Source organism: Impatiens glandulifera, chromosome 5 (genome assembly GCF_907164915.1).
Source record: "Impatiens glandulifera chromosome 5, dImpGla2.1, whole genome shotgun sequence".
Taxonomy (NCBI): domain Eukaryota; kingdom Viridiplantae; phylum Streptophyta; class Magnoliopsida; order Ericales; family Balsaminaceae; genus Impatiens; species Impatiens glandulifera.
Genome location: NC_061866.1, coordinates 674,458 through 702,455, shown reverse-complemented (window position 1 = coordinate 702,455; position 27,998 = coordinate 674,458). Strand labels below are relative to the sequence as shown.

At 32.7% G+C, this 27,998-nt stretch overlaps 3 protein-coding genes across 3 annotated transcripts; 1 reads left to right on the top strand and 2 right to left on the bottom strand.

Moving 5' to 3' along the window:
* The first annotated feature begins 1,411 nt into the window (after positions 1-1,411).
* LOC124937774 (galactinol synthase 1-like) lies at positions 1,412-2,700 on the top strand. The gene is made up of 4 exons (XM_047478092.1): positions 1,412-1,693; positions 1,863-2,186; positions 2,273-2,407; positions 2,500-2,700. Exons 1-4 carry the CDS (start codon positions 1,412-1,414, stop codon positions 2,698-2,700), a joined length of 942 nt encoding a protein of 313 aa, XP_047334048.1.
* A 19,715-nt stretch (positions 2,701-22,415) lies between these two features.
* On the bottom strand, positions 22,416-24,360 carry LOC124940135 (ADP-ribosylation factor). Its single transcript, XM_047480619.1, has 7 exons — positions 24,203-24,360; positions 23,497-23,652; positions 23,333-23,403; positions 23,130-23,249; positions 22,925-23,043; positions 22,739-22,820; positions 22,416-22,649 (listed from the first exon to the last, which is right to left on the bottom strand). Exons 2-7 carry the CDS (start codon positions 23,642-23,644, stop codon positions 22,644-22,646), a joined length of 546 nt encoding a protein of 181 aa, XP_047336575.1. The 5' UTR covers positions 23,645-23,652; positions 24,203-24,360; the 3' UTR covers positions 22,416-22,643.
* Positions 24,361-24,689: 329 nt separating this feature from the next.
* LOC124937472 lies at positions 24,690-27,732 on the bottom strand. The gene is made up of 6 exons (XM_047477741.1): positions 27,537-27,732; positions 27,239-27,371; positions 27,054-27,157; positions 26,760-26,931; positions 26,546-26,677; positions 24,690-26,469 (listed from the first exon to the last, which is right to left on the bottom strand). The coding sequence occupies exons 1-6, from the start codon at positions 27,566-27,568 to the stop codon at positions 24,778-24,780; spliced, it is 2,265 nt and encodes a 754-aa protein (XP_047333697.1). The 5' UTR covers positions 27,569-27,732; the 3' UTR covers positions 24,690-24,777.
* Positions 27,733-27,998: the final 266 nt, after the last annotated feature.

Sequence of the window (27,998 nt, the reverse complement as noted above, 5' to 3'; positions counted from 1 at the left end):
ATATAAATTATTGAATATATAGAATTAAATATACATATAAATTATCAAATCCACCCAGTTATTATATGGTATATATATATATATATATATATATATATATATATATATATATATATATATATATATATATATATATATATATATATATATATATATATATATATATATATATATACCATATATATATATGACTAAAACAAATATTAATAAAGTTAACCAAACCTAATATAAGATAAATTATAACTAAATAGTTTACCATATTCTATTTTACTTAAAAGGACTAATCCAATAATTATAACTGGGTAAGATTTTTAAAAAGAATTTATAGTGAGCTTAAAAGGATAAAGAGAAAATTGTAGATAAAATTAATAGATAAATGTGAGTTTTGTCATTTTTTAAATTATAAAAATAAATAATAAATTAAATTAGAAAATTATGTAATCATGTAACAATTTTTGTTTTTTTGTTTGGATTGACTGGATTTGAATTGAACCCTGATAATATAGATCGGATGTAAAATCTTTATTTATTTATTATGTCTTACTTTTGGTTTGATATGTATATGAAATTCAACTTATCCACTTAATCTATTAATTATGAATGCTTGTTTTAATTGAAAAGTACTGTGATGTGACGTCAAAGATATTGGTTAAAATTATATACATCATACATTAAATACGTTACAAAAGTTAATACAAATAAATATTAGTATGAAAATAAGGAATTAATTAAATAGTCCATTCTAGTCTAGTCTAGTGCTATCCAGGCATTGCATTGTATCATTTAAAAACTTGACATATATCAGCACATATCAAAAGATCACCAAAATCATGTCTAAAGATTTCGACAATAAATTTATTATTATTAAATGAAATTACTTTATTGAACTTAGAAAAAGAAAAGTAAACAAAGAAATTTTCATAAGTTAACTCAGTTCAATAACAATAGCTTATTACAAACAATAAAAAGACAAATGTTTTATCAAATGAGAAAAACATCAACTGGGGGGATCTTACGTGTTTTTTAATGTTTATCTTGAACCTTATATGTGATTTTGTGAATTGTTTTTCTTCTAGAAATTCCTTTCTAAATATATATTTAATAATTAATTAACCCACCAATGGATGCATGTGGATGTAAGGTGAGTTATCATTTATTATACATAATTTTTTTTTATAATTTTTTATGTTTGATGTATTAACTCTATCTTTACCGGAATGTTCTGGATAAATAGAGTTCTTTCTTGAATTAAATTAAAATAATAACCCCATTAATCAAATCAAACAAGCTCTAAATGTCATCTTGTGATTATAAATTCAAATCACATGCATTCCAAAATAACAACCTTAGACAATCTCTCTCTCTCTAGCTTTGTGCCTGAAAAAAGAGTACAAGTAACGACGACGTTTCCATGACAACAGTAGCCGCCGATAACGCGTACGTTACGTTCTTGGCGGGCGATGGCGATTACATCAAGGGTGTGGTTGGTCTGGCGAAGGGGTTAAGGAAAGTCAAGTCCGTCTATCCACTTGTGGTGGCGGTTCTTCCGGACGTTCCAGAAGAACACCGCCGTGAACTTGAACAACAAGGCTGCATCGTCCGTGAAATTGAGCCGGTATATCCGCCGGAACACCAGACCGAGTTCGCCATGGCCTATTACGTAATCAACTATTCCAAACTCCGGATTTGGAAGGTAACGTTCTGGTCCCACCTTGTCGGTTTGTCGGGTTACTTACTTACATGCATGTCTAATGTCTTAAACCAAATTAGAAAGTCCAACACGTGACGATTACTTGTTTTAATTTGTGGTTGTGCGTTAGTATTTAATTATTTGATATTTTTTTTATTCGATATATATATAGTTTGTGGAGTACAAGAAGATGATGTATCTAGACGCGGACATTCAAGTTTACGAGAATATAGACCATTTGTTTGACCTAGACGATGGTTACTTTTACGCCGTGAAGGATTGTTTCTGCGAGAAAACATGGTCTCACACTCCTCAGTATAAGATCGGTTACTGCCAGCAATGTCCAGATAAGGTACCCTGGCCAACCTCTGACTGCCCCCCGCCGCCCCCTATCTACTTCAATGCCGGCATGTTCGTCTGCCACCCTAGCATCTCCACCTACCATGATCTCTTGCGCACCGTCCAGATCATCCCTCCCACTCCCTTCGCGGAGCAGGTGTATATTTATTTAAATTTAAATTTAAATCCGGGTATAAGAACTAGAACTCATAACCTAATTGGGATCAATACGCACTATTGCAGGATTTCCTGAATATATATTTCAAGGATATTTACAAGGAGATACCCCTGGTTTATAACCTGGTTATGGCTATGGTGTGGCGTCACCCGGAGAACGTGGATCTTGAGAAAGTGAAAGTGGTGCACTATTGTGCGGCGGTACGTACGTGATTGAATGGAAACGGTTGTGTTTTCTGCATCATATTATATGTATAAAAGTGATTAATTTGTGATCAAATTATATATAACAGGGTTCGAAGCCATGGAGATATACAGGAAAGGGAGAGAATATGCAGAGGGAGGATATAAAGATGCTGGTCAAGAAATGGTGGGACATTTACAACGACGATACCTTGGATTACAATTACAACAAACCGCTGCTACTTCCAGTACTACAACCTCTAACGATCGACCCAGCCGATTATGTCGTCACTACTCCGTCAGCAGCTTGAATTTACAAATTTATACCATTTCGAAAGACCAATAAATAATTAAGAAAAATAAACTATTGACATGTCAATTTGGTTAGAAATGTGAAATAAACTTTTATGTTAAAAATAATGCATTTATATACTTATATTTATATAATAAAAATAATATAATTATATGATTTAATTTTTAGGCTATCTCCAACTCAAATACTTATTCTCAAACACAAAATACAATAAACATCCCATCAAACAATAATGGGAAGAATGCCAATTTTACACATCAAGTTGTAAGAAGGTGTCAAATTTACTTATTAAGTATCAAAATAAATTTCATTAATATGTATGAACTGTTGGGCCTTTGGGTCCAGCCCAATTAGGCATTTAATAAAACAAGCAAAACCCTAAGAATGCTGCTCATTCTATCACTTCTAGAGAGAAACCATTCTGCAAAGAAGAGAAGAAACAGAGGAGAAGAAACAGAGGAAGAAGAAGAGAAGGAGGCAGTAGATCTCTTACATTTTCACCTTCAGGTTTCAATCTCTTGTTATCTTATATCTAGACTAGCTTAAGTCTGAATGAATCTGGTTTTCTCTGTTTGTATGCCTCAACTTTAGGTTTGAAGTTGAGAAGAACATTTGTATCTGTTTCTTGCTTATAGTGAAATTTGCTGGTTGGCCGTGGTTTTTTACCCTCCAGGTTGAGAGGGTTTTTCACGTAAATCTGATGTTGTTTTGTTCTGTGTTTGATCTTCTGTTTTAGACTTGGATAACCTGTGCATTTACCCATCTCACATTGCTAGATTACAGTATAAAAGTAATCTTCATTTCAAAATTCCCAACAAGTGGTATCAAAGTTGTTAGGTTTATTTTGAAGAGTGCTTTTGTAGGTTGAGATGGAAGACAATAGCACAATGATCAGGTTGACAAATAATAACTGGCAGATTTGGAAATCCAAGATGGAGGATATCCTTTACTGTAAAGACTTGTATGAGCCGGTTGAAGGAGATAGTGCAAAGCCAAAAGATATGTCTGACAGTGATTGGGCAAAATTGAACAGGAAAGCAGTTGGCACAATCAGACAGTGGCTTGATGATAGCGTGTACCACCATGTAGCAAGTGAAAAGAGTGCACATGAGTTGTGGAAGAAGCTGGAGTCATTTTATGAGCAGAAAACAGCAAGTAACAAAGCGTTTCTGATTCGAAAGTTAGTAAATCTGAAATTCAGAGAAGGTGCAGGTGTTGCTGAGCATTTAAATGATTTCCAGAGCTTGATTAATCAATTGTCAGTGATGGAGATGACCTTAGAAGATGAGTTGCAAGCTTTATTGCTCTTGGGATCATTGCCCGATAGTTGTGAGACATTGGTTGTGACAGTCAGTAATGCAACTCCGAATGGTGTTCTTACTATGAGTATAGTTACTAGCAGCTTGTTCAATGAGGAGACAAGAAGGAAGTCAACTAATACAAATAGTGCACAGGCCCTTGTTACAGAGAACAGGGGAAGAGCTGAATACCGACAACAATCAAGAGGCCATAGCAAGTCCAGAGGCAGATCAAAATCTAAGGGAAGACAATGTTATCACTGTGGTAAAGAAGGTCACATGAAGAAAAATTGTAGAGCCTGGAAAAGACTATAGAATGAAGGCAAAAATCAGAAGAAAGATGATGAAAACAGAAATACCACAGCCACAGTAACTGTAGAGGATGTAGTTATTCTTTCTTGTGAAAAGGAACAATATCTACATGTAGAAGATCACCAAGGAGTTGAGTGGATAGTTGATACAAGTGCTTGCTATCATGCTACACCGAATAAAGAGTTCTTCACCACGTACAAGGCTAGAGATCTTGGTACAGTGAAGATGGGTAATACTAGTCACTCAAGCATTGTGGGTATTAGTGACATTTATTTGCAGACAGAACAGGGGCATCGGTTAACACTGAAAGATGTGCGGCATATTCCTGATTTGCGTCTAAAATTGATATCAGGTGATGCATTGGACAAAGATGGATTCAAGCATTATCTTGATGGTGGTGAATGGAAACTCAACAAAGGATCAATGATTGTAGCAAAAGGGAAGTCGTGGCACTCATTGTACAGAACACATGTGAAGGTACTCAAAGATGATCTGAATGCAGTACAAGTTGAAAGCTCTCTAAATCTGTGGCATCAACGCCTTGGCCACATGAGTGAGAAAGGGCTGCGAATTTTGGTGAGGAAGCTGCACATCTCCTCAACCAAAGATGAGGTTCTGGATCTATGCGACTACTGCCCATTTGGTAAGCAACATCGAGTCTCTTTTAGTTAGACATCAGAAAGAAAACATGATGTGTTAGACTTGATTTATTCTAATGTGTGTGGTCCTTTTGAAGTGGAGTCATTGGGTGGAAATCGATATTTTTTAACATTTATTGATGATGCGTCTAGAAAGGTGTGGGTTTATTTTATGAGAACAAAAGACCAGATATTCAATTACTTTCAAGAGTTCCATGTCATGGTAGAAAGAGAGACAGATAGTAAGCTGAAATGTCTTCGCTCTGATAACGGAGGAGAGTATACCTCCAAGGAATTTAAAGCATACTGTACCAAATATGGTATTCGACATGAGAAGACAGTGCCTGGAACTCCGCAGCACAATGGTGTGGTTGAGAGAATGAATCGCACTATTGTAGAAAAGGTGAGATGCATGCTGAAGATGGAAAAGTTGCCAAAACAGTTTTGGGGAGAAGCAGTTCGCACAACCTGCTATCTCATAAACAGGTCACCCTCTATTCCTTTGAAGTTTAAAATACCAGAAAGTGTATGGTCTAAGAAGAATATTTCATACTCGCATCTAAGGGTATTTGATGCAAAGCATATGTGCATATTTCAAAGGAGCAAAGATCCAAGTTGGATGATAAAGCAATTCCATGTATTTTCCTTGGGTATGGAAATGAGGAATTTGGGTATAGATTATGGGACCCAGAAAAGAAGAGAATTGTTAGATGCAGAGATGTTGTGTTCTTCGAGGGTCAGAATGGGATAAATCCAGAAATCATTGAGAAGTCAGAGAGGGTTGATGAGTCCATAGAACTCATACCAATTCCTTCACATGTACAGTCAATAGTAACAGATGAAGATGAACAAAATGAAGAAGCCACTGAGGAAACCTCTGACATGAATGGTAGTAATGATGATGAGACTGTTTATGGTGTTCTTGAGCAGGGGGAGCAACATCGTCAAGAGGAGCCAGAAAAGCCCCCATTAAGAAGGTCTGAGAGAGAGCACCAACCTTCTAAAAGGTACCCTTCTTCAGAGTATATATTATTGACAGAAGAAGGAGAGCCAAAAAGTTTTCAGGAGGCACAAGTTCATAAAGACAAAGCTAAGTGGCAGAATGCAATGAAAGATGAGATGAAGTCATTGCAAGAGATGGGCACATATGAGCTGGTGGAACTTCCTAAGGGCCGAAAGGCATTGAGAAACAAATGGGTGTTCAAGCTAAAGAGAGATGAAAATGGAGAAATTATGAAGTACAAAGCTCGACTTGTTGTAAAGGGTTTTGGACAGAAACAGGGCATCGACTTTGAGGAGATTTTCTCACCAGTGGTAAAGATGACTTTCATTCGTACAGTGTTAGGTCTAGTAGCTAACTTAGACCTTGAGCTTGAGCAACTTGATGTAAAAACTGCATTTCTTCATGGTAACTTGGACGAAGAGATCTACATGGTGCAACCAGAGGGTCTTGAAGTGAAAGAAAAGGAGAACATGGTTTGCAAATTGAAGAAGAGTCTATACGGGTTGAAACAAGCTCCGAGACAGTGGTACAAGAAATTTGACTCTTTTATGATGAGTCATGGGTACCAGAGAACCAAGGCAGATCCGTGTATTTACTTCAAAAGATTTTCTAATGGAAAGTTTCTGATCCTTTTACTTTATGTTGATGATATGTTGATTGTAGGACATGATACTAAGAAAATAGAAATGTTGAAGAAGGAGATGTCCAAGACATTTGACATGAAGGACATGGGCCAAGCACGTCAGATATTGGGAATGAAAATTACTCGTGACAGAAAAGCTAAGAGACTTTGGTTGTCACAAGAGAAGTACATTGAAAGGGTGCTTGAAAGATACAACATGCAAGGAGCAAAGGAAGTAAGTTGTCCACTTCCTAGCCATTTTAAATTGAGCAAGAAGATGTGTCCATCAACAGAGAAAGAAAATGATGAAATGTCAAGTGTTCCATACTCCTCAGCTGTAGGGAGTTTGATGTATGCAATGGTTTGCACTAGGCCAGATATAGCGCATGCAGTCGGTGTGGTAAGTAGGTTCCTCTCTAATCCAGGAAAACAACATTGGGAAGCAGTGAAGTGGATTCTTAGATATCTAAGAGGCACTTCCAATTTGTGTTTGAGTTTTGGAAATGGTGAAGCTGTGTTAGAAGGTTACACAGATGCTGATATGGCTGGAGATCTAGATCACAGAAAATCCACTTCGGGTTATGTGTTTACTTTTGTAGGGGGAGCCGTGTCATGGCAATCCAAATTGCAGAAATGTGTGGCTTTATCAATAACAGAAGCAGAATACATTGCAGCAACTAAAGCTGGTAAGGAGTTATTGTGGATGATTAGATTTCTCCTAGAGCTTGGTATGCAACAAGAAGATGCAATTGTTTTCTGTGATAGCCAGAGTGCCATAGATTTGAGCAAGAATGCTACATATCATTCCAGAACTAAGCATATTGATGTGAGGTTTCATTGTTTAAGAGATGTAATAGAAAACCAGTAGATGAAGTTGAAGAAAATCCACACGGATAAGAACCCGTCAGACATGTTTACGAAGATTGTTCCAAAAGACAAGCTCGAGCTCTATTGTCGGCTTGTCAGCATGAATACCAAGTGATGACTTGAAGATCGGTGTACCTCTCTCCGTGGGCTGGAGGGGGAGATTGTTGGGCCTTTGGGTCCAGCCCAATTAGGCATTTAATAAAACAAACAAAACCCTAAGAATGTTGCTCATTCTATCACTTCTAGAGAGAGAAGCCATTCTGCAAAGAAGAGAAGAAACAGAGGAGAAGAAACAGAGGAAGAAGAAGAGAAGGAGGCAGTAGATCTCTTACATTTTCACCTTCGGGTTTCAATCTCTTGTTATCTTATATCTAGACTAGCTTAAGTCTGAATAAATCTGGTTTTCTCTATTTGTATGCCTCAACTTTGGGTTTGAAGTTGAGAAGAACATTTGTATCTGTTTCTTGCTTATAGTGAAATTTGCTGGTTGGCCACGTGGTTTTTTACCCTCCAGGTTGAGAGGGTTTTTCATGTAAATCTGGTGTTGTTTTGTTCTGTATTTGATCTTCTGTTTTAGACTTGGATAACCTGTGCATTTACCCATCTCACATTGCTAGATTACAGTATAAAAGTAATCTTCATTTCAAAATTCCCAACATGAACTTGTCAAAAAGTGTCAAATATATTTAAAATAATAGAAATGTTAAACGGCGTTCAAATTTTTGCAACATGTAATATCCACATATTTTTTGTTTTTTTGAATTGACATTACTTTAATTATTTTTTATTCAAACAAAACATTAAAATCTTTTCTTATTTATTTTCTCTCTCTTTACCTTCACAACTTACCATTTTCTTTAAATATTTCTCTCTTCATTTCTCCATCTATGAGTAATTTTATTATTAATAATAATATTTAATTGATTAATTATAAAAATTGTTCTAAAAAGTAACGAGTTATTAAGACTTCGCCACAGCGCTGACAATTTAGGATTCGACCAACAAAGACTTTACCACAACATTGACAATTTAGGATTCGATCAATGAATATTTCAACCAATGACGATGATAGTGTAGCTGAGAAAGATTTGGATTTGGGGGTTACGTCTGGGAGCTGATAAAGTTTAATAGAGTGATTATTATGAAAACTAAAATTAAAACAAGTCGGTTAAGGGAGATTTTACCTTGATTAGGCATTGTCTGCTAATGACGACAATAATTTAGGGTTCGACTAATGAAAATTTTGGTCACAACGTCTATGATTTAGGAATCGGCCAATAAAAACTTCCACCAAACTGTTTAAAGTTCAGTTAGGGAGCACTTGGAGGTTAGAAGAAGGTAAAAATCCGAAAAAACTTGGGTTAATCAAAGAGAGAAAAGTTAAAAAAAATGGAGAGTTGTGGAGGGATGAGAGAGAAAGTATAAATAAGTTTTATTTGAATGAAAAAATAATTAAAAGTAAAATAGGTGAATATTAAATGTGCCCAAATTTTTTACGCCATTTAATATTTCTGTTATTTTAAACATATTTGACATTTTTTGACAAGTTCATACATATAAATAGAATTTTGATACTTAATAAGTAAATTTGACACCTTCCTACAACTTGATGTGTAAAATTGACATTCTACCCAAACAATAATTCATCTTCAACCCAAAAACCCAAATTCAAACTCAAAAGAATATTTTTAGAATATTCCTTTTTATAATAATTGTTAATTTTTTCAATATTATCTATATATTTATCTAAAATTACAAATTGAACCCATAACTTTACAACAACTTATTAATTACTTTTAAATTCTAATTATAAATCAATTATTTATACAACTGCATAAAACAAATTAAACATTATTATTACATTTCACAAACAAAAAAAATACAACAAAACAAACCTTATTAAACCATACTTTCCACACATAAAATTAAAATATAAATATAAATAAATTAAAATATAAGTTAATCATATAAACAAATTAAAATTATCATGAATTAAATATATAGATAAAGTAAAATATAAATAAATTAAAATATAAATAAATTAAAATATAAATAAATAAAATATGTAAACAAATAAAAAATATAAATAAGTTATGCAAATTAATTAAAAACAAACTAAAATGACTGAAATAAAAGTTTGGAAAACTTTTGAGTATGTGAATAGTGTCCCTGCAAATTTGGGTTTGGAGGAGAGAGAATTTGTAGAAAAACTCAAAATGCACTTGAGTTTGGAGGTGGATTGGAGGTGATCTTATGTAGTATCATCCTTATAAGGATTTCTCAATATTTCGATGTATATATTTGACATCACCTTTTTTATTTTTGACGTTGTTTATCAACAATCGGTTAAAACTAATTTTAATTGTCGCTCAGAATAATTTGTAGAATTTTTTTCAATATTAATTTATTTGTATGAAACTTATATGAGTTTGTCTTTAAAAAACTTTTAAATTGCATGATTGTTGAGAGTTTTATTTTTGTAAATTATCTATATAATTTGACATCTAAATCATCAATTGTTTATTTTAATTTTTTATGTTATCTTATATTATATATGTAATTCTCATTTGAATTTAATTATATATATATTTAAATAATTGTTTGATAAATATGATATATTTTATAAAAAAAAATTATTCATAAATAAAAGATTCTCGATATACTAGTATATTTAAACTCTATCCAAATTCATAAATAAATATGATATTCTTAACCTAAATAACTCTAAACTAGCACATTTATAATCATATATATATTTTGAATTGGTTTGTTTTATCGAGTTGAGAGTTATGATTAATTTGGATATATATGTGAGTAAATGAATACTTGATTCGGTGGGTTAACCACATTATAAGAAAATAAGAATAAAATAAAATTAATCATTTTAGTTATTAGGAAAATAAATTGTGAATTTTATAGTTTAGACAAAATGTATAATAAGATAAAAAGGTTAGGGACTTGTTTGTATATTTGTTCTATATATCAATTGCAAAATGCCCTGATAAGATTTGAGTTCTTTTCTAAATTGATAACTGTCTTCATTCTCTACTTTTCTATTCTTTTCAATCGTATTTCCATTCCGCGCTCCGATCATTAACGAAGAGTAGATCTCTTCGTCGTTCATGGTATCAGAGCAACCATGTATTATTCACTTAACTCTAATGGCAAGCTCAAACATCGAATCACTGGTCGCGAATGAAAGTGCAAACAAAATCGCACCAATAAAGAAAAAGTACAACGTTGATCCATTAAACCTTCATGGAGCAGATAATCCAAATACTATCCTCAGCTCCATCATATTGACTAGAACAAACTATTTCTCTTGGATTAAGAGCATAAAGTTGTCTCTACAAGTTAATGTCAAACTAGGTTTTTGAGCTGGAACTTGTGCCAAACCAGAAGATGAAGATGGAGACACACAATGGATGGTGGTTGACGCCATGGTTCGCTCCTGGATTCTAAACACAATTTCAAAATAAATTAAGGCAAATTTTGAAGGAACCGTGACTACACATGACATGTGACAATAAGTTAAAGCACACTATGAAGGAAATAATGGACCGACGCAATATGGCTTAGCTCGTGACATTTCCACCATACAACAATGTAATCTTTCTACTGAGGAATATTACTCTAAAATTATGCTATATTGGAAGGACATGACTAGATTAAGTCCACTTCCAAAATGTGAATGTGATGGAAGTGATGTGGTGAACTGTTATGGCTGTCGAGCGATTAGGAAATTTATCTGCATCGATGAGAACGCAAAATTACTTCAGTTTTTGCTTGGAATGAATGAGGCTTATGAAAACGTTAAGGATGAGATCCTTAACACTGATCCTTTCCCAATAGTGCATAAGGTTTTTACTATGATTTTGAACATTGAGAAAAAGAGAGCATTGAACCTTCTTTATCAAAATTCACATTCTGCTATGAATACCGAACTAACAGAATCTACTCAAAAATCATTTAGTGTTAACTATTCTAAGCAGATTGCTATGGATAAGAAAAAGAATGCAGTATGTACTCATTGTAACATGAAAGGTCACTTCAATGATAGTTGTTTTAAATTGGTCGGCTACCCTGAACGGTGGAAACAACCGAAGGATAAAAGGAGAAATGCTGGACAAAGTCACGTACATGCAGTTGTGAATGCTCCTATGGATCAAGATGAAAACAATCGATCAATTAAAGAATTCAACCTATTCAAATATTATTGAAAAACCTTGAAGAAGAATAACTCGTACTCTTCAGGCACTACAAGAAAATAGTGGATTTGCGACGAAATTTATCGACGAAATTTTTGACGAATATATAATTTGCGACGTTTTTTTCCTATAAACAATTATTTTGTAAATATGTGTGTCACTAATACTTCGACAGATATATATTTAGTCAGAAAGTTTTTGCGATGCTTTTTCTAATATATACTTTTGCGACAATATTTCTGATTACATTTTTGACATTTTTTTCCATTCCATTTTGTTTAGTCGGTAATATTGGTGACAGTCTTTACGATGTTTTTTCTGACGAAAATTTTGACAAAATTTTCTACAAATTAATTTTTTTTATTATTTTTTAGCACATATTTTATTTTAAAATATTTTATAATTTAAATTTTTTACCAATTTTTTTTTTATATTAATCATGAATAAATTAGAGTAAATTTAAATATAAAATAAAACAACATAACATAATTAATCATTAACCATTTATTATCAATAATTCATTATCACAAAATATATTCAAATTAAACTTAAACTGTAAACCCAAAGTCATTAAAACTAAAACATATTTTGTAATAAGTCAAGCACATATCAACAACGAAAGAACTAAACTCAAGGCAACAATATTTCCATGTTGTCCCACCTTACTTGCAAAACAAAACAAAACAAAATTAAGACAACTTAGACCGATAACTACAACTTGTGAAGATATAAATTGCAACTTTTGTTTACCCTAAAAGGATAAAAAATATTAACATGTGAAATATTAGAAATCATAATATAAGAATATTAATATCACATGTATAGTGTAAACAAGTCAAACTCATCTAGTAGAAAAATGATTGTTCTAATCTGCCTGCCCTATTACTGTAAACATGTGGATAAGAATAAACCAACAAAGAGAAAAACAAGATATTTAATTTCAGAAGTAATTTTTAACATGATCATACAAACAACACAAGAATGCACCTTAACGTGGCTATCATGAACTACGAGTTTTCATCAAATGTTACCTGCAAAAATAATAAATCAATGTTAAAACAATGATTATTATGGGATGAAACTACATTCTATATGTTTGAGATCATTTTTTAGAATATTAACTCACTGTCCACACAAAGTTGGTTAGCAATTTCCTAAATGATAAAAACATAAGACAATATTATAGTCATTAGAAAACTACATAGAATAGAATGTAATTATAAATAAGAAAAGTTAAAGAGTGTAACGAGCAATCATACACAGCATGTCAATATTAAGTCTTTATCTAGGTTAATTGCATTAAATTATTGTCTCACCAGTTATCAAACTTCTATAAATTATATCTCGTAAAAAGGTGAAATTAAAGTAAAGAAGACTATGAACAATTGAGAACCCAACTATTAAGTTAGTCTATGCCAGAAGATCTACGATAAACTAAAATTTTGAAAAGCTTATTAAAAGTTGTGATGTGCCCTTGTACTTATTCATGCACTAATGATCTCCTAAGATACAGATAAATTAGGTAACTGATGAAAACACTACTGTCATTATGCTAGCAATGGTCCTTAATTTAATATTCTAAATATAAACTAAGATTACCAAGGGAGGGAAACAGTCTTCTATAGCACGACGAGGGACGAAAAAACCACCATGAGAGCAAGTATTAGAAGTCGTTAGATTCTTGCAGAACTTGTGAGGTGTGATTGATTTCTCATCTTCTTCCTTCTCACATTCTGCATCAGCATCTCCTAGTTTTTAATTCTCCTCCAACTGAATAAATAACAAAAGAAAAACGTAATTCAACTTATAAGAAGCTTTACAAAAGAATTTTCAAAAGAATTGACCTCAAAATGTTTTAAGCATTAGCCGTTACAGATACAAGTACATGATCTTAACTTACAATCAATAAATTTATATGACTATCTTATTAATTATGTTAAGAAATCACGGGATAAAATAAGGCGCGAATGAAAGTTAAGAAACATGAGAATATTATTCAGGATTTCTACATATTTTTCGACGAGTATAGTATATAAAAATATTTTGACGCCCATATTATCTATAGATATTATTTACGGATTTTTTGACTGCCATATTATCTACTAATTTTTCGAGGCCATATTATCTACTATTTATAGATATTATCTACGGATTTTTTGACGGCCCATATTATCTACGGATTTTTCGATGGCACATATTATCTATAGATATTATCTACGGATTTTTCAACACTCAATTTTATCCACGTGCTTTGCAACACAATATTCAATATATTATTTTATTTTATTTATAAATTAATTTTCTATATTAAATATTATCCGATATTAACATATTATTTTAATTTATATTATTTATAAATTAATTTTTATACATATCTATTAAATTAATTAGAGTTAACTATATATATATATATAAATTTAATTTGTTTTACTATTTAAGTAAAATTTTATTTTATTTATATATATAAATAATCTAATTAGTTATATATTTAATTTATAATTATATTAGATATTATCCACGGATTATGTTGATGATAATATTAAATCTTTTACTAATTTATTTATAAATTAATTTTATATACATAATTTATTAAATTAATTAGACTATATAAGAAAATATTTAAAAATAATTATATTTTATTATTTAAGTGAGATTTCATTTTATATTCAGAGAAAATTTTCTACGAAATTTTCTACGGTTATAGAAGTCATGACGAAGGAAACGTGGAACATAACGTCGAAAATTTGTGACGTATTTTCCATGCTAAATATTTTTTACGATTTTTTTGATTAATTATATAAATTCGACGCTATATATTTTTCATCAAAAATTTCATACAAAATATAGTATGAATTAATTTATGGATTTTACCACGGAAATTTACGTTTTAGTTTAGTGGCAATAATTGACTAGGGATAAATATATTTATTTATTGCAACGAAGTTTTCTTCAGTTATTTATATTTGCGACGGTAAATGTTAATCGTGGATTAAACCGTCGCAATATGTCGCATATGTCCGACGTTATTTATACGTCGGTAATTAATCGTCGTTAATTGAACGTTTTTTTGTAGTGGTATGTGAAAAACTTCTAATTCAAATAATAAATTGTGTAGTATGACTTTGAATCAATTAAACAACAATGAAAATAAAAAAATATGGATTGTGGATTCTAGTACAAATAGTCATATATGTTATAATAAAGCATTGATGATGCATTTTTAAATAAAATCTACAATCCTATGAAATTATACATACCAGACAACTCTATCAAAATTATTCATGAAACATGAACTGTTTTATTAAACTCTGACATTATTTTAAAAATGTGTTATTTGCTCTAGAGTTTAAACATAATTTGTTATTAGTAGCTAAGTTACTAAAAGATAACAAAATTACATGTATATTTCATGAAGACAAATGTTTATTGCAGGACTGTAAACACATGAGAATTCTAGCAACCAGAAGAGGATTTAATAACCTTTAACTATTGCACCAATCAAAATTTCATGCTTTTAACTACTTACTTACTGAAAACTGCAAGTTGAGAGATTCTTGTACTTCAAATAATATCTCTCGTGTTGAGATAAACAATGTCTGTATTGATGATTGTATGAAAACTCATATGAGTAAATTTGAATTTGATATGTTACATGCAAAATTAGGTCATCCACCTAAATCTGTTATTAAAATGATCTTTCTAAATATAAAACAAAAACTAAACCATTTTGAGTCTTTCCTATTAGCAAAAATGCAAAGGATACCATTTCAAATTAGCTTAAGTAGAGCTAAAATTGTTTTTTAACTTATACATGTTGATTTATGGCGACCATATAAAGAATCTTACATAACTAACACATCATTCATGTTAACTATCGTGGATGACCATAGTAAATGTACATGGACATACATGATGCAATATAAAACAATGGTTCATTTTCAACTAAAATCACTTATCAATTTAATAAGAAAACATTATGGAAAAGAGGTTAAATGTATTAACTTTGATAATGGCTCTAAATTTGTAAATAAAACATGCTCTAATTTGTTTCATTAATTAGGAGTTGTACATCAAAAATCTGCACCTACACACCTCAACAAAATAGTATAGTTGAAAGAAAACATAGACATTTAGCTGAAGTTTCTAGAAGTTTAATGATATATGCTGCAATGCCAAGAAAATTCTGGCCTTTTGCACTACTAACAACCATTTACCTAAAAAATAGGACACCTACAAAGTTATTAATCTGCAACACACCATTTTACATGCTTAACAAATATAAACCTAATTACAATAACCTAAAAGTATTTGGGTCTCTATGCTACTATGCTAATCTTCTTCTTAATAAATCAAAATTTCACCATAAAGGAAAGAAATGCATATTATTAGGATACCCATCTAACCAAAAAGGATACACATCATTTGAAATAAAAAAAAAAAAATTATAGTTTTTAGAGATGTTAGATTTTTTTAACACATAATGGTTTTCAAAAATCAAAACACAGAATTTGAAATAAATGATCTAAATGTAGATCATTATGAAGAAATTCATATAATGAACACGGAAAATAACTTCAAAACTTACGAAGAAAAACTCAAATATAAGAGGTAGAATTACCTAAAACTTGTACTGAAACTCAAAAGACATTTGATCAAAATCTTGAGCTAAAATTAAATGCAGAAAACAACATATATCGAGAATCCAACTCACCTATCCAAAATCAAGAAAATGATAATCAAGAAACTCAAAATAAAATGATAATCAAGAAACTCAAAATGAGGAAATACAAACAATAAGAAAAAGTAATAGACATAAGAATTCACCCAAATGGATGAACGACTATATAGAAAATGTTATAAATAATGAAAAATTAAGAGAACAAAATTTTACGCCAAAAACATATCCTTTTCAAACCAAATCAAAAGACAAAACATATATAATTTTTTTTTATCAAACATCTGATAAATAAAAATAGTTAATTAAGTAGTAGTATTAATTAACTATTTAAAATAAAAAACTAATTATGGCAAAATAGTAATGTGTAGAATAAACCAAGATCGGCTTTTGAAGATATCAGCATTTCGGAAGTTCGACTTTCGGGAGGTACGACTTTCGAAAAATATTGGCTTTCGAAAAATATCATCTTTTGGAAGTTCGGTTTTCGAAAGTTTGGCTTTCGGAAAAAATCGATTTTCAGAAGTTCGGCTTTTGGAAGTTCGGCATTTAAAATATCGCTTTTCAGAAATTCGGCATTTATAAGTTCGGCATTCGCAAGATCGACTTTTAGAAGACATTGGCATTTGGACCCAGCTTTCCAAATATCAGCATTTCAGATATCAGCATTTCAGAAAGTGCGCGTCCGATTTTCCAAATATCAGCTCTCTACAAGCGAATATGACATTCTATATTTCAGCATTTCATGAAGCGCGTCTGGTATTATCTTCATTGTTTAGCGGAAGAAATCAGCTTTACGCTACATCAGAATTTTATTTCCATTTTGGTGCAAGTCTGAGAAAAACCTTTTGATAGCAGTTGTCTGCTAACACAGTTCAGACTGTCAAAAGCACCAAAAGACAAATTATCCTTGTTGTATGCTCCTAAGAAATCATAATTCAATTAATGCCATCTTGACTTATTATAATCAAAGTACAAACAAGATCAAAAGATATCTTATCCAATGTACTTTTCTGAATCTCAACCAATCAAGATCAAGAAAGATGTCCTATCAAGCAAAATGTATCCGTTGAAGAAGCAAAACATATCTGTTAACACATGCCTATTTAAGAGAACAAAGCTCAACCGGATCAATCACCTTTTCGAACAACTTTTTCTCGAACTTCAATCGGCTGTAATACACATCTTCTGAGCAATATTTTCAAGTTTCACTAAGCATTTTAAGTGTGTTAAATTTCCAAGTATGTATTGCAATACTACATATTTTGTGTGAGTGGTGAGCATTGTAAGTTGACAGAATCCGTTTCTGTTCAACAAGAGTGTGTGCTAGGAGTTCGAAAGTAGGCAACAACTAGGTCCTGGTTATTCGACTGGGTTGTAGACGAGCGTTGTATTCAATCTTCTAGTGGATATCCTTCTCAAAGTCTGAGAAGAAGGGGTGACGTAGGAGTTTTACTTCGAACATCCATAAATCTTGTGTTGTGTCTTTTCTTCCTTATTATCCTCTAAACCGACCTTTTGTTGCTTCAAGTGGTATCAACACAAGTTATTTCTACTCTCAAGCAACCAGACATCAGCATGTCTACCGACAACAAGGCTCCAATACTCGAAAGTGAAGATTTCATTGACTGGAAGCTACGAATGCAAGTGCATCTAGCTATAATAGACGATGACATGATGTATGTTATCTCTGATGGTCCAATAAATATTGACAAGGAAAGAAGTGAGTGGACAAATGAGTACAAAAGAAGGAATAATCTTGACAACCTAACCAGAAACGTCATCTACAATACCTTGGACAGAAACATGTTTGCAAAAATCATAGCATGTTTTACTACAAAAAGAAGTATGGGAGACAATCATCCATCTCCACGAAGGAAACGAGCGAACTAAGGAAAACAAAACAATGGTGGCAACTCAAAAATTTGGAAATGTTAATATGCGCCCCGGAGAAACCATGAAAGAATTTAGTGATCGTTTCACAAGAATTGTGAATGAACTCTCACTTCTGGGAAAGACCTACAACAACAAATAGACAATCGTCAAAGCGCTAAGAGCTTTTCCTAGCGCTTGGGATGTCAAAACTATGGTGATGAGAGAATTAAGACGTCTTCATAAGATACGGCTGCATGACGTCTTTGAAAATCTAATAGCCTATGAGTTCGAGATGAACTCAAGAAATGAAGATGAGCCTTCAACTTTACCAACGACCAGAGCTCTGGTGTCCTTTGTGGAACCGGCATCTCCAGTACCTGTCAAGTCAGCTGAATAGTTCAGTGATGACGCAATGACTATGCTTGCCAAGAATTTCGAAAATTTCATGAAGAAGAATCCACCCAATAATTCCTACAACTATAACTACTCAAACGGTAATAAAGCTAACATTCGTTGTTTTAACTGTGATGCATTAGGTCATTAAAAGTCCGAGTGTCGGAAGCCAAGAAGAGATGATAGAAAGCCGACAGATCAAAAACCAAGGGAGGATTATAAACCATCCAAGCACAATAAGGAGATCCAAAAATCCTTGATAGCTGATGATGATGGAAGCAAGTAGGCTTAAAGCGATTTAGACAATGACGATGAAGAAGTCAAATGCCTTATGGCAAATGACGAAGAGGTATTTGACTTTGCTTCTGAGGAGTTCACCCGAGAAGATCTAATTATTGCACTCAATGACATGGTCATTGAGTACAAGAATCTGACTAATCTTGTATCAACTCAACCAGATAACTAAACTGATAGAACAGTTGAACTATCCTCTAAGAATGAGAAGCTCAAGGAGACAGTTAAATTGTTAACTAAGGAAAACGAAAGAACCAAGTATGTGATTGTTGTACGGACAAGATCTGGAGATGCTGTGAGCCAGATGACAAGTCATCAGAGACCTGCCAACTACAAGTTCGGTCTAGGCTATGACAACAGCAACCTAGATAAGTCATGCAAAGAGTTGAAACCCAATAAAGGCAAGTTTCCTTTAATAATCTTTTTCAATGGTACATCAACCAACAATGAAGAAAGTCATGATACAAATGAGTCGGGAATTAAAAAGGAACTGAAATACGTTGAGCCAACTAACTAGTCACGGTGGCTTAGTCCTAAGAGAAGGAAATGTCAGACGGTCGGCTAAACATGTACATGAGAAACGTCCAAAAAGGCACTCTTAAAACTTCTTTTTAAAACATGATGACTCGTCTAGAGATAGACAGGGAGATGTCAAGCCTAATGCATATAAAATTATTAAGACAAGCACTAGGAGAACTATCAAAGTAAGACAAGTATGGATTCCCAAGGGACAAATTAACCGTGGACCCAAACGTGGGATTGTGGTATTCGAAGGATTCCAGTTTCAATTTAATAAGCTATTTTGATGCAGACTATGTAGGATGTAAAGTGGACAGAAAGAGTATCAGCGGAACTTGCATGTTCCTAGGTGACCGACTCGTTTCCTGGTACAGCAAGAAGCAAACATCCATTGCAACTTCAACAGTAGAAGTAGATATCTTGCAACCGATATTTGTTGTGCTCAACTACATATTTATATATAAATATATATATATAATACCACTGTAAAATATATATATATATATAAACAAAAATATTATAAAAGCAATTATTTTATATATATTATATTATTTTTCATCACTAATTTTAAATAAATATATTTTATCTTTTATCATATATAATATTTGCTTTTATGAGTATAAATAATTTGTTAGTGAACATAAATATTAATTAATAGATAATAAATATTAAATACAAAATATATATGCATACATAAAATTCTAAAATTATTTTAACAATCTCAAGTAGTCTAGTGATTAAAGTGTTCACATTTCATAGTTAAGATCAGAGTTCGAATCCCAACAAATGTGAATTTAAAAACGAGTATTATAAATATTTGAGAGATGGTGTCACACTTTTTTAATAGTGGATAAGAGGTGAGTCACAAGATGAGGATTGATAGTTGGTTTGACTAGGTCAAGAGATGAGGATTGTTTGTCGGTCGAGGAATAAAGAGACATATAAAAAAGTGTGAGTCACAAGATGAGGATTGATTGTTGGTTTGACGAGGTGTATGAGATCAGGAGATGAGATTCGATCAGGTGGTTTATCAGTCGAGGGATAAAGAGACATATGAAAAAGTGTAGTAATAAGATGAAGATTGGTGGTTGGTTTGACCGAGGTGTGGGAGATTAGGAATGAGATTCGATCGGGTGGTTTGTCGGCCGAGGGATAAAAGATATATAAAAAAATGTGAGTCACAAGAGATCGACTAAGATTGGTAGGTGGTTTGTCGATGGGATAAAAAATGCATATGAAAATGTGTGAGTCACAAGATGATGATTGATGGTTGGTTTGAGGAGCGATAAGTGGTGTGTGAAAGTGTGTGAGGTCATGAGATGAGATGAGATTGAGATGATGATGTAGTGTGGGTGGTTTTCCTCGTGAGATGAGATGAGATGAGATGAGATGAGATTGAGATTTAGTGGGTGGTTTGCCAAAGTTAAGGTAAATATAAAAGGTCTTTAACAAATCAGATATTAGTCGTTAAAATTATATAAATGAGATGTTGATTGACCGAGTATATGAATTATTTGTTAATCAAGAGATAAATTCGATCGGGTGGTTTGTCGGTCGAGAGATAAATAAACATATAAAAAGTGTGAGTCACAATAGATCGACTAAGATTGATATATGGTTTACCGATGGGATAAAAGAGTCGTATAAAAACGTGTGAGTCACAAGATAAGGATTGATGTTGGTTTGACGAGGGATAAGTGTGTGAAAGTGTGTGAGGTCATGAGATTAGATTTAATTGAGATTTAGTGGGTGGTTTGCCGAAGTGAGAGTAAATATAAAACATCTTTAACAAATTACATATTAGTGGTTAAAATTATATGAATCAGATGTTGATTGATCGAGTATATGAATTAGATGTTGATTGATCGAGGTTGTCGATTAAGAATGGTTGTTGATTTATTGAAGTGGGGTAAGATGTCGAGTAAGATTGATGGGTGATTTATTGACGAGATAAAGAGTCATATGAAAAAATGTGAGTCACAAGAAGTCTCAATAAGATTAGTGAGTGTTTTGCCGAGGGATAAATAAACATATTAAAAAGTGCGAGTCATAAAAATATGGTCGATTGAGAGATTGGTGGTTTGTTTGACATGGGATAAAAGGTGTGTGAAAATATGTGATGTCACGAGATGAAATGTCAATTGAGATTTTGTGGTTGGTTTGCCGAAGCGAGGGTAAATATAATATTGTAAAGCACATTTAACATTATTTTAATGTATGACACAACTTTAAGTAAAATTTATGGATCGATTTACCGTATATTTGTAACTATACAGATGAACGATGTAATTGACTTAACTCTTACTAAGAAGAAATTTATATATTTTTTAATTATTTTTCAAACTCATTAATTAATTTTTATTTATTTTAGATATTTGATTGAATTTTAAAATATATATTAATATTAAAGTTTTAGATTAAATTTAATTTTTACAAATTAAATTTTAAATTAATTAAATTTAAATAATATTAATCTTAAATTAATTAAAATTGATTAATATTAATTTTATTTAAAATATTTATAGATAAATAATATTTTGTTTATATTATTTCAGTTATATAGTTATATGTAATATTTTATTTTTACCTAGGTTGATTCCACACTTTTACTCCTACTTTAAAATTTATACTTTAACTCCAAATGAGGTTATGGTGTTAGCTTCTTAATATAATAAATAAATAAAAACTTGAAATATTGATGATATATAATACCATCATATGATTCCAATCCATAAACTAAAGTGCAAATTAATATGTATATAAAAATACAATAATAGATTACAAATTCATTTTTTTCTTATAAAAACATTTTATTGAAAGAGTTAGACCAAAATATCTGGTCCTATTTGGGGAGCCACTGGCTCCTCCAAAGCAAAGAATGTAAAAAAAATGACAAGAAAACGAGCAGCAAAAACTTCGAAGCCCCCAAACTGTATCTCCCTTACAGAAAACAATTCGCAGCTAAAAACAATTGTACGTATAAAAAGAAGAAAAATGACCCAGCAGAACTGTAAAAGAACAAAAGGTAATAATCTCCACATATTAGAACTCCATACTAACAGAATCAGATAACAACTGCAAAGTCTACCATATAAATGTGAAAAACAAAACAAAAAAGTCTCATATGATGAAGTTAACAGAAGAAGAAGATTAATGAGATTGAACCAAAACATTGTAAAAAATAAACTTTCCATACATCCCAACTCTTTCTTGGCAAAATTCAGATCATCAAACTCTCTATGCCTGCATCAGCCATGTATGTAATCAATTTTTAAGCAGTGTTTTCAAATAAGTCCATTACTACTATTATTATGTTGTTTTAATGTACTCACCTTGCTTGCGATGTTGTTGGAAAGCCAGTCAAGTCCTTCATACAGCCCCTCACCAGATGTGGCACATGTGCTCTGAATGTACCTACAACATATATCACAAAAAGAGATCAGAAAAACAAACTAGCTAGCTAGCCTTATGCTTTCATGCATTCATCCTGTGGAATGATGGAGGCCCGGTTTAATTACCAGTGGCGCTGACGGAGAGAGTGAAGCCCAAGCTTATCAGTTATCTCAGCAGCATTCATTGCATTAGGAAGATCTTGCTTGTTAGCAAACACAAGCAGAACAGCATCCCTCAATTCATCCTGTGCGCATTATCAAGACATTGTATTAGTAAGTCTAGTTAATTTGCTTATCAAACATGAGTTAAGAGTAAGACCATCTTTCTTACCTCATTCAACATTCTGTGAAGCTCGTCTCTTGCTTCAACCACACGATCACGATCATTACTATCAACCACAAAGATAAGTCCCTGTGTGTTCTGGAAGTAGTGTCTCCATAGTGGTCGGATCTGGATATCATGATCATGATGATATTAGAATTTGAAAGCAAAAAAACATTGTGATTTGGAGGTTCATGTTCAAGAACACGGACCTTGTCCTGGCCTCCAACATCCCAGACTGTGAAGCTAATGTTCTTGTACTCAACAGTCTCTACATTGAATCCTGGAACCAAAATAAGTCTAATCATTAGAATTTACATATTTAACAGCTTTAGTGATGTTATGACTTGAAATGATGTAAATTACGTGAACTCACCAATGGTAGGAATGGTGGTGACTATTTCTCCCAACTTCAGCTTGTAGAGAATGGTAGTCTTACCAGCAGCATCGAGACCCACCATCAATATGCGCATCTCCTTCTTGGCAAACAGCCGACTGAAGAGCTTGGTGAAAGACAGCCCCATCTCTCAGTCTGTAAACCTCAACAATATAAAATTGTAGGATGAGAAATTTTAACAATTGTGCGGATCAAACTAGATTATTAATATATTTGTAACATGCACTATCTAGATTCTAGACCAAATCATGTTAATGACATCATGTTATCATATGATATTAGAACAGATCTCATGACAAAATCAATCAGATCGCAACACAATCAATATAATCATCTAATCAAGCAAGGCCAAAACAAACAATTTTCCACAGTGGAATTAAACATAATGAAGTGCTTCTCTCAAAACAATAACTGTCTAGTGTATAACAGCATAAATAATAACAGCTCAATGATGGATCTGTAAGACTAGGTGTGAACAAGATCTGAAGCGGAAAAAACAAAGATATGTTATCAATCAAATGGATTAGAGATCTCTAACTCTGGATCGATCTTAAACACCGAAATCTCACATCACATCGTCAAACAACTTCGATTTGCAAAATTATACAGATCGGATTCAAATGCGGTTTTGATCAATTTGAATGATGTGCATATACAATTAAGAAGAAGAATATTGATTGATTACCGGAGTAAGAGAATCAGGCCGGCCGTGAATGTTCTGTAGGTTGAAGATGTGCTCTATCTCCAGATCACGGAAACAAACAATGGTTGAAAAGTGCGAACCAAGGTGACCTTTATACAAAGATATGCACCTTATACGGACTTCTATTATATTACAGGGGCCTTATTTATTTTTTATTATTTTTACATATCAGAAATGATCAATCTGCCTTTATTAATTAAATTCAAAATATTCCCGGTTCTTTTTTTTTATTATTTCAAAATTGTTCAAGGTGTTCTTACAAGAGAATCTAATTTTTAAAAGAAAAGAAAATTCATAGACCTAAATAATTAAAATATCATTTTATAAAAATAAATAAAATAGAAGTAAATTGATAATATTGATAAAATGATTGATGATATACAAATATTTTTTTAGATTTAATCTAGAAAACCCTTCACCCAAAAATGCTCTCTTATCCTTCAATATAAATGGATATCATGCCAAAGAATGCCAAATGAGATTATTATTATTATTTTGGTTTTGTAGGTAATACTCGTGTATATTATGTATACATAAAAATGAGTTGTATCAATGATTTAGCGACGATTAACTCGAAGGGCCTGCATCCGAGCAGCTATTTCGTCGTAATCAGGAAGGTTTGGATGAACATGACTTGTACTTGTCTTGAATGAATTCTCACTCGATCTTGTTTCCATTGCTGATGATGAGGATGACATCCTCAATTGTTCCTTCTTATAAGGAGGTTGCTCTGGCGGTTCCAGTTCCACTTCAGTTCGATGCTGAAACGACATTAATTTCTGCTTCTGCACAGGTTTTGGATCATTTACAGTTGGTCTTTCTTCCACCATTCTTGTTTTAGTCCTCCAAAAAAGAGGAGTAGTCTCAACTCGATTGTTTTGGCCAGAGCCAGAAACTTGTGATGATGACGGATGTTCCTCCGTTTCGCTTTCGTCGGAGTCAAAATATGTTGTTTTAGGTTGTAGTCTCGTCGGAGGAGGAGTCTTGTTGACTTGCTTGAAGCTGGATTCTCTTTTGGGTAATATTACTGCATTAAAATCTTCGCCACTATCAGAATCAGATGCAGTTACTGGATCATCTCTCTGGATTGACGGTTTCACATTATCGATTTTTGCAGTCGGAGATGTGTAAGGCGGTATCCTAGACTTGTAATGTTTGAAACCACCTCTTAAGTTTTCAAAATTCAATCTTTTTTCACTCGTTGGTTCTTCTAATTCAATCTTGTCATCATCATTATCAGATGAAGAATCTACTCTTATGGATGTAGGAGGATTATATCTAGAATTGTTATCTGTTTCATCCCCTTCAGAATCATCAAAAGTCACTGGCGGCGTAACATCATGATAGCTCTTTGAGGAATATGATCGTTCTGGGGGCGTAACGTCATGATAGCTCTTTGACGAATATGTTCGTTCTGGGGGCGTAACATCATGATAGCTCTTTGAGGAAGATGTTCTTTCTGGTTTTGGGCTATCGTCTTTCCGTTCCACATCAAACTCATAATCGTAGTCAACATCTGAACCTGAATCATCGAAAACTGCAGATGTCTTATTCAAAGAGATTTTCCTTGTCAATCTTTCTTCATCGTAATAGTCAAAATTCTCGGATCGTGAACTAGAAGACTGTTTCTCTAAATTCTGCTCCGAAAAGAAAGAATTCTTTGGTGAATATCTTTCTGCATTATGGAAATCATTCTGATATCTATCATCAATTGAAGAAGCCTTGGACTTTAAAGAATCCGAACGACTAGGACCCCTATGAATTCTGCTATCATTTTTCAACAAGGAATTCCTGCGTTGAAAAGAAAGATTCTCCGAGTTTCTGTCATCCCTCCTTCGATCTTCATCATTTTGGGAATCGCTTAACCTAGATTTATGTGAATCTGTCGAAGGCTGTCTGGAAAACTTTCCTTGGCTGGCAAACTCTGCCGCTTCTCTAGCAGCCCTACAAGCTATGTCAGCAGATTCGGCGGCAGCCATAGCTGCCGCAGCTGCATTCTCAAATTCCATGTTCCGATTCTTCATACTAGGCGAGAAGACTTCTTCATGGACAGAATAAGGATGTTTGAAAGATGTCTTCACATGTTCATGATTAAATCTCTCGTTTGCATTATTATTATTACTACCTGCATTCATACTGTAATGACTTTGAAAAGTAGGCGGCGTTGCAGTCTGGACTGGAGGAGTAGGAGTAGGAGGTGGCGGTGGCTCTGTCTTAATCTCCGCCTTCACAAATGAAGTTGGACCCTTCTATTGAAAAAAACATGTATAATAAGATTTCACAATCAAATATTCAAAAGTGAAATCTTGATGAAATTAAACTTACCAGTAAATCTTGAGAAGGTTTTGGGTCGAGCAATACAGGTTCCCACTTGACACCATGTTCGTCTGCAATTTCTTTCAGAAACTTCAACTTTGCTTGTCCATCAGTGGCATTTGCAGACAATTTCTCAACCAACTGAATCAGAAAAGAGTTTATTACAGAATCTATATATATATATATATATAAGAAAAGATTGATAATTGTCTTTTAAACTTACCAAACGGCTAACACCACAATCAGGCCGGAGCTCGACAGCAGCAGTAACAAATTCTTTACTATACTTTGCAGTGAATTGCTTACGAATATCTTGAAGTTCAGTTACATCTGAACATCGAGGTGATGCAAATATTACACTAGTAATTGCTTCCTTCATGTCAATGGGGCAGTTTCTGATCAAAACCAAACAAACACAATCATCTTTCTGCTAACAAATTTGTGTACGAAATGCCACAAATGCTCTGTTAACAACACAAACAAATAAAGAAAGAATCAATATGATAAAGAATTTTACTTCTGAGATTCAATGATTTGCAACCGAGCAGCAATAAGTTCACAGTATATCTCAAGAAGATCATAAGCTGCCACCAACTTAACCTCATGAATTACATTCTCAACCTGATATCAAATTCATTAAGCAATCACAACCCAACAATATATAATTAATAATCTTAAGAACATGAAGAATATATAGAATACCCGAATTCGAGCAGTTTGCTCTTGCCCTGATTCCAACAATTGAGCAAGTTCTTTCTTCAACTGCTTCACTTGCACGTCTTTCCTGTTCTTCAACAGCTTTAACCGAGCCGATGCTAGCTTCAACGACGTCTTGCTGCAACCAATTCCAAATCCGTAAGAACATATTGATTGCAATCAAACAAAATCAAAATCAATTAAACAAAACCCTAAACCTGAAAACTGGTGATTGAGGCGATAAACGGAGACAAATATAGCTTACAATAAGATATTATAAAAAGTTAGAAGATAGAGAATTCACCATTTAGCCGGTTTGAAACTACGATGAAGCATTTGAAGAGATAATACAAAAAACTGAGGAATCAAATCAAACTATCGTATTCTTTCGATAGCTTGAGAAAGACGATGATGAATTATAAAGAGAAGATTGAATGGAGGGATGAATCGTCAAAAGTCAAATCTCCATCGGAAAATGAAACACGCAATTTAATAATCAAAGATCAAACACGCTCTATGAATGAATCCGCTAGGAAAAGACCGATCGTCTACTTTCTATTTTTATTTTTGGAAAAAAGCTCACTTAGACGTATGTACTTGTACAACTAGCTCATTTAGACGTATCTACTAATAAAAGATCATTTAAACATATGTATTATCAAAAATTGGCTCATTTAGCCTCTTTTAGTAACCATGGTTAACTTTTATTTTTAAATTTATATATTTATTAATTAAATATTAATATATTTTCTCTCTCATCCCTTTT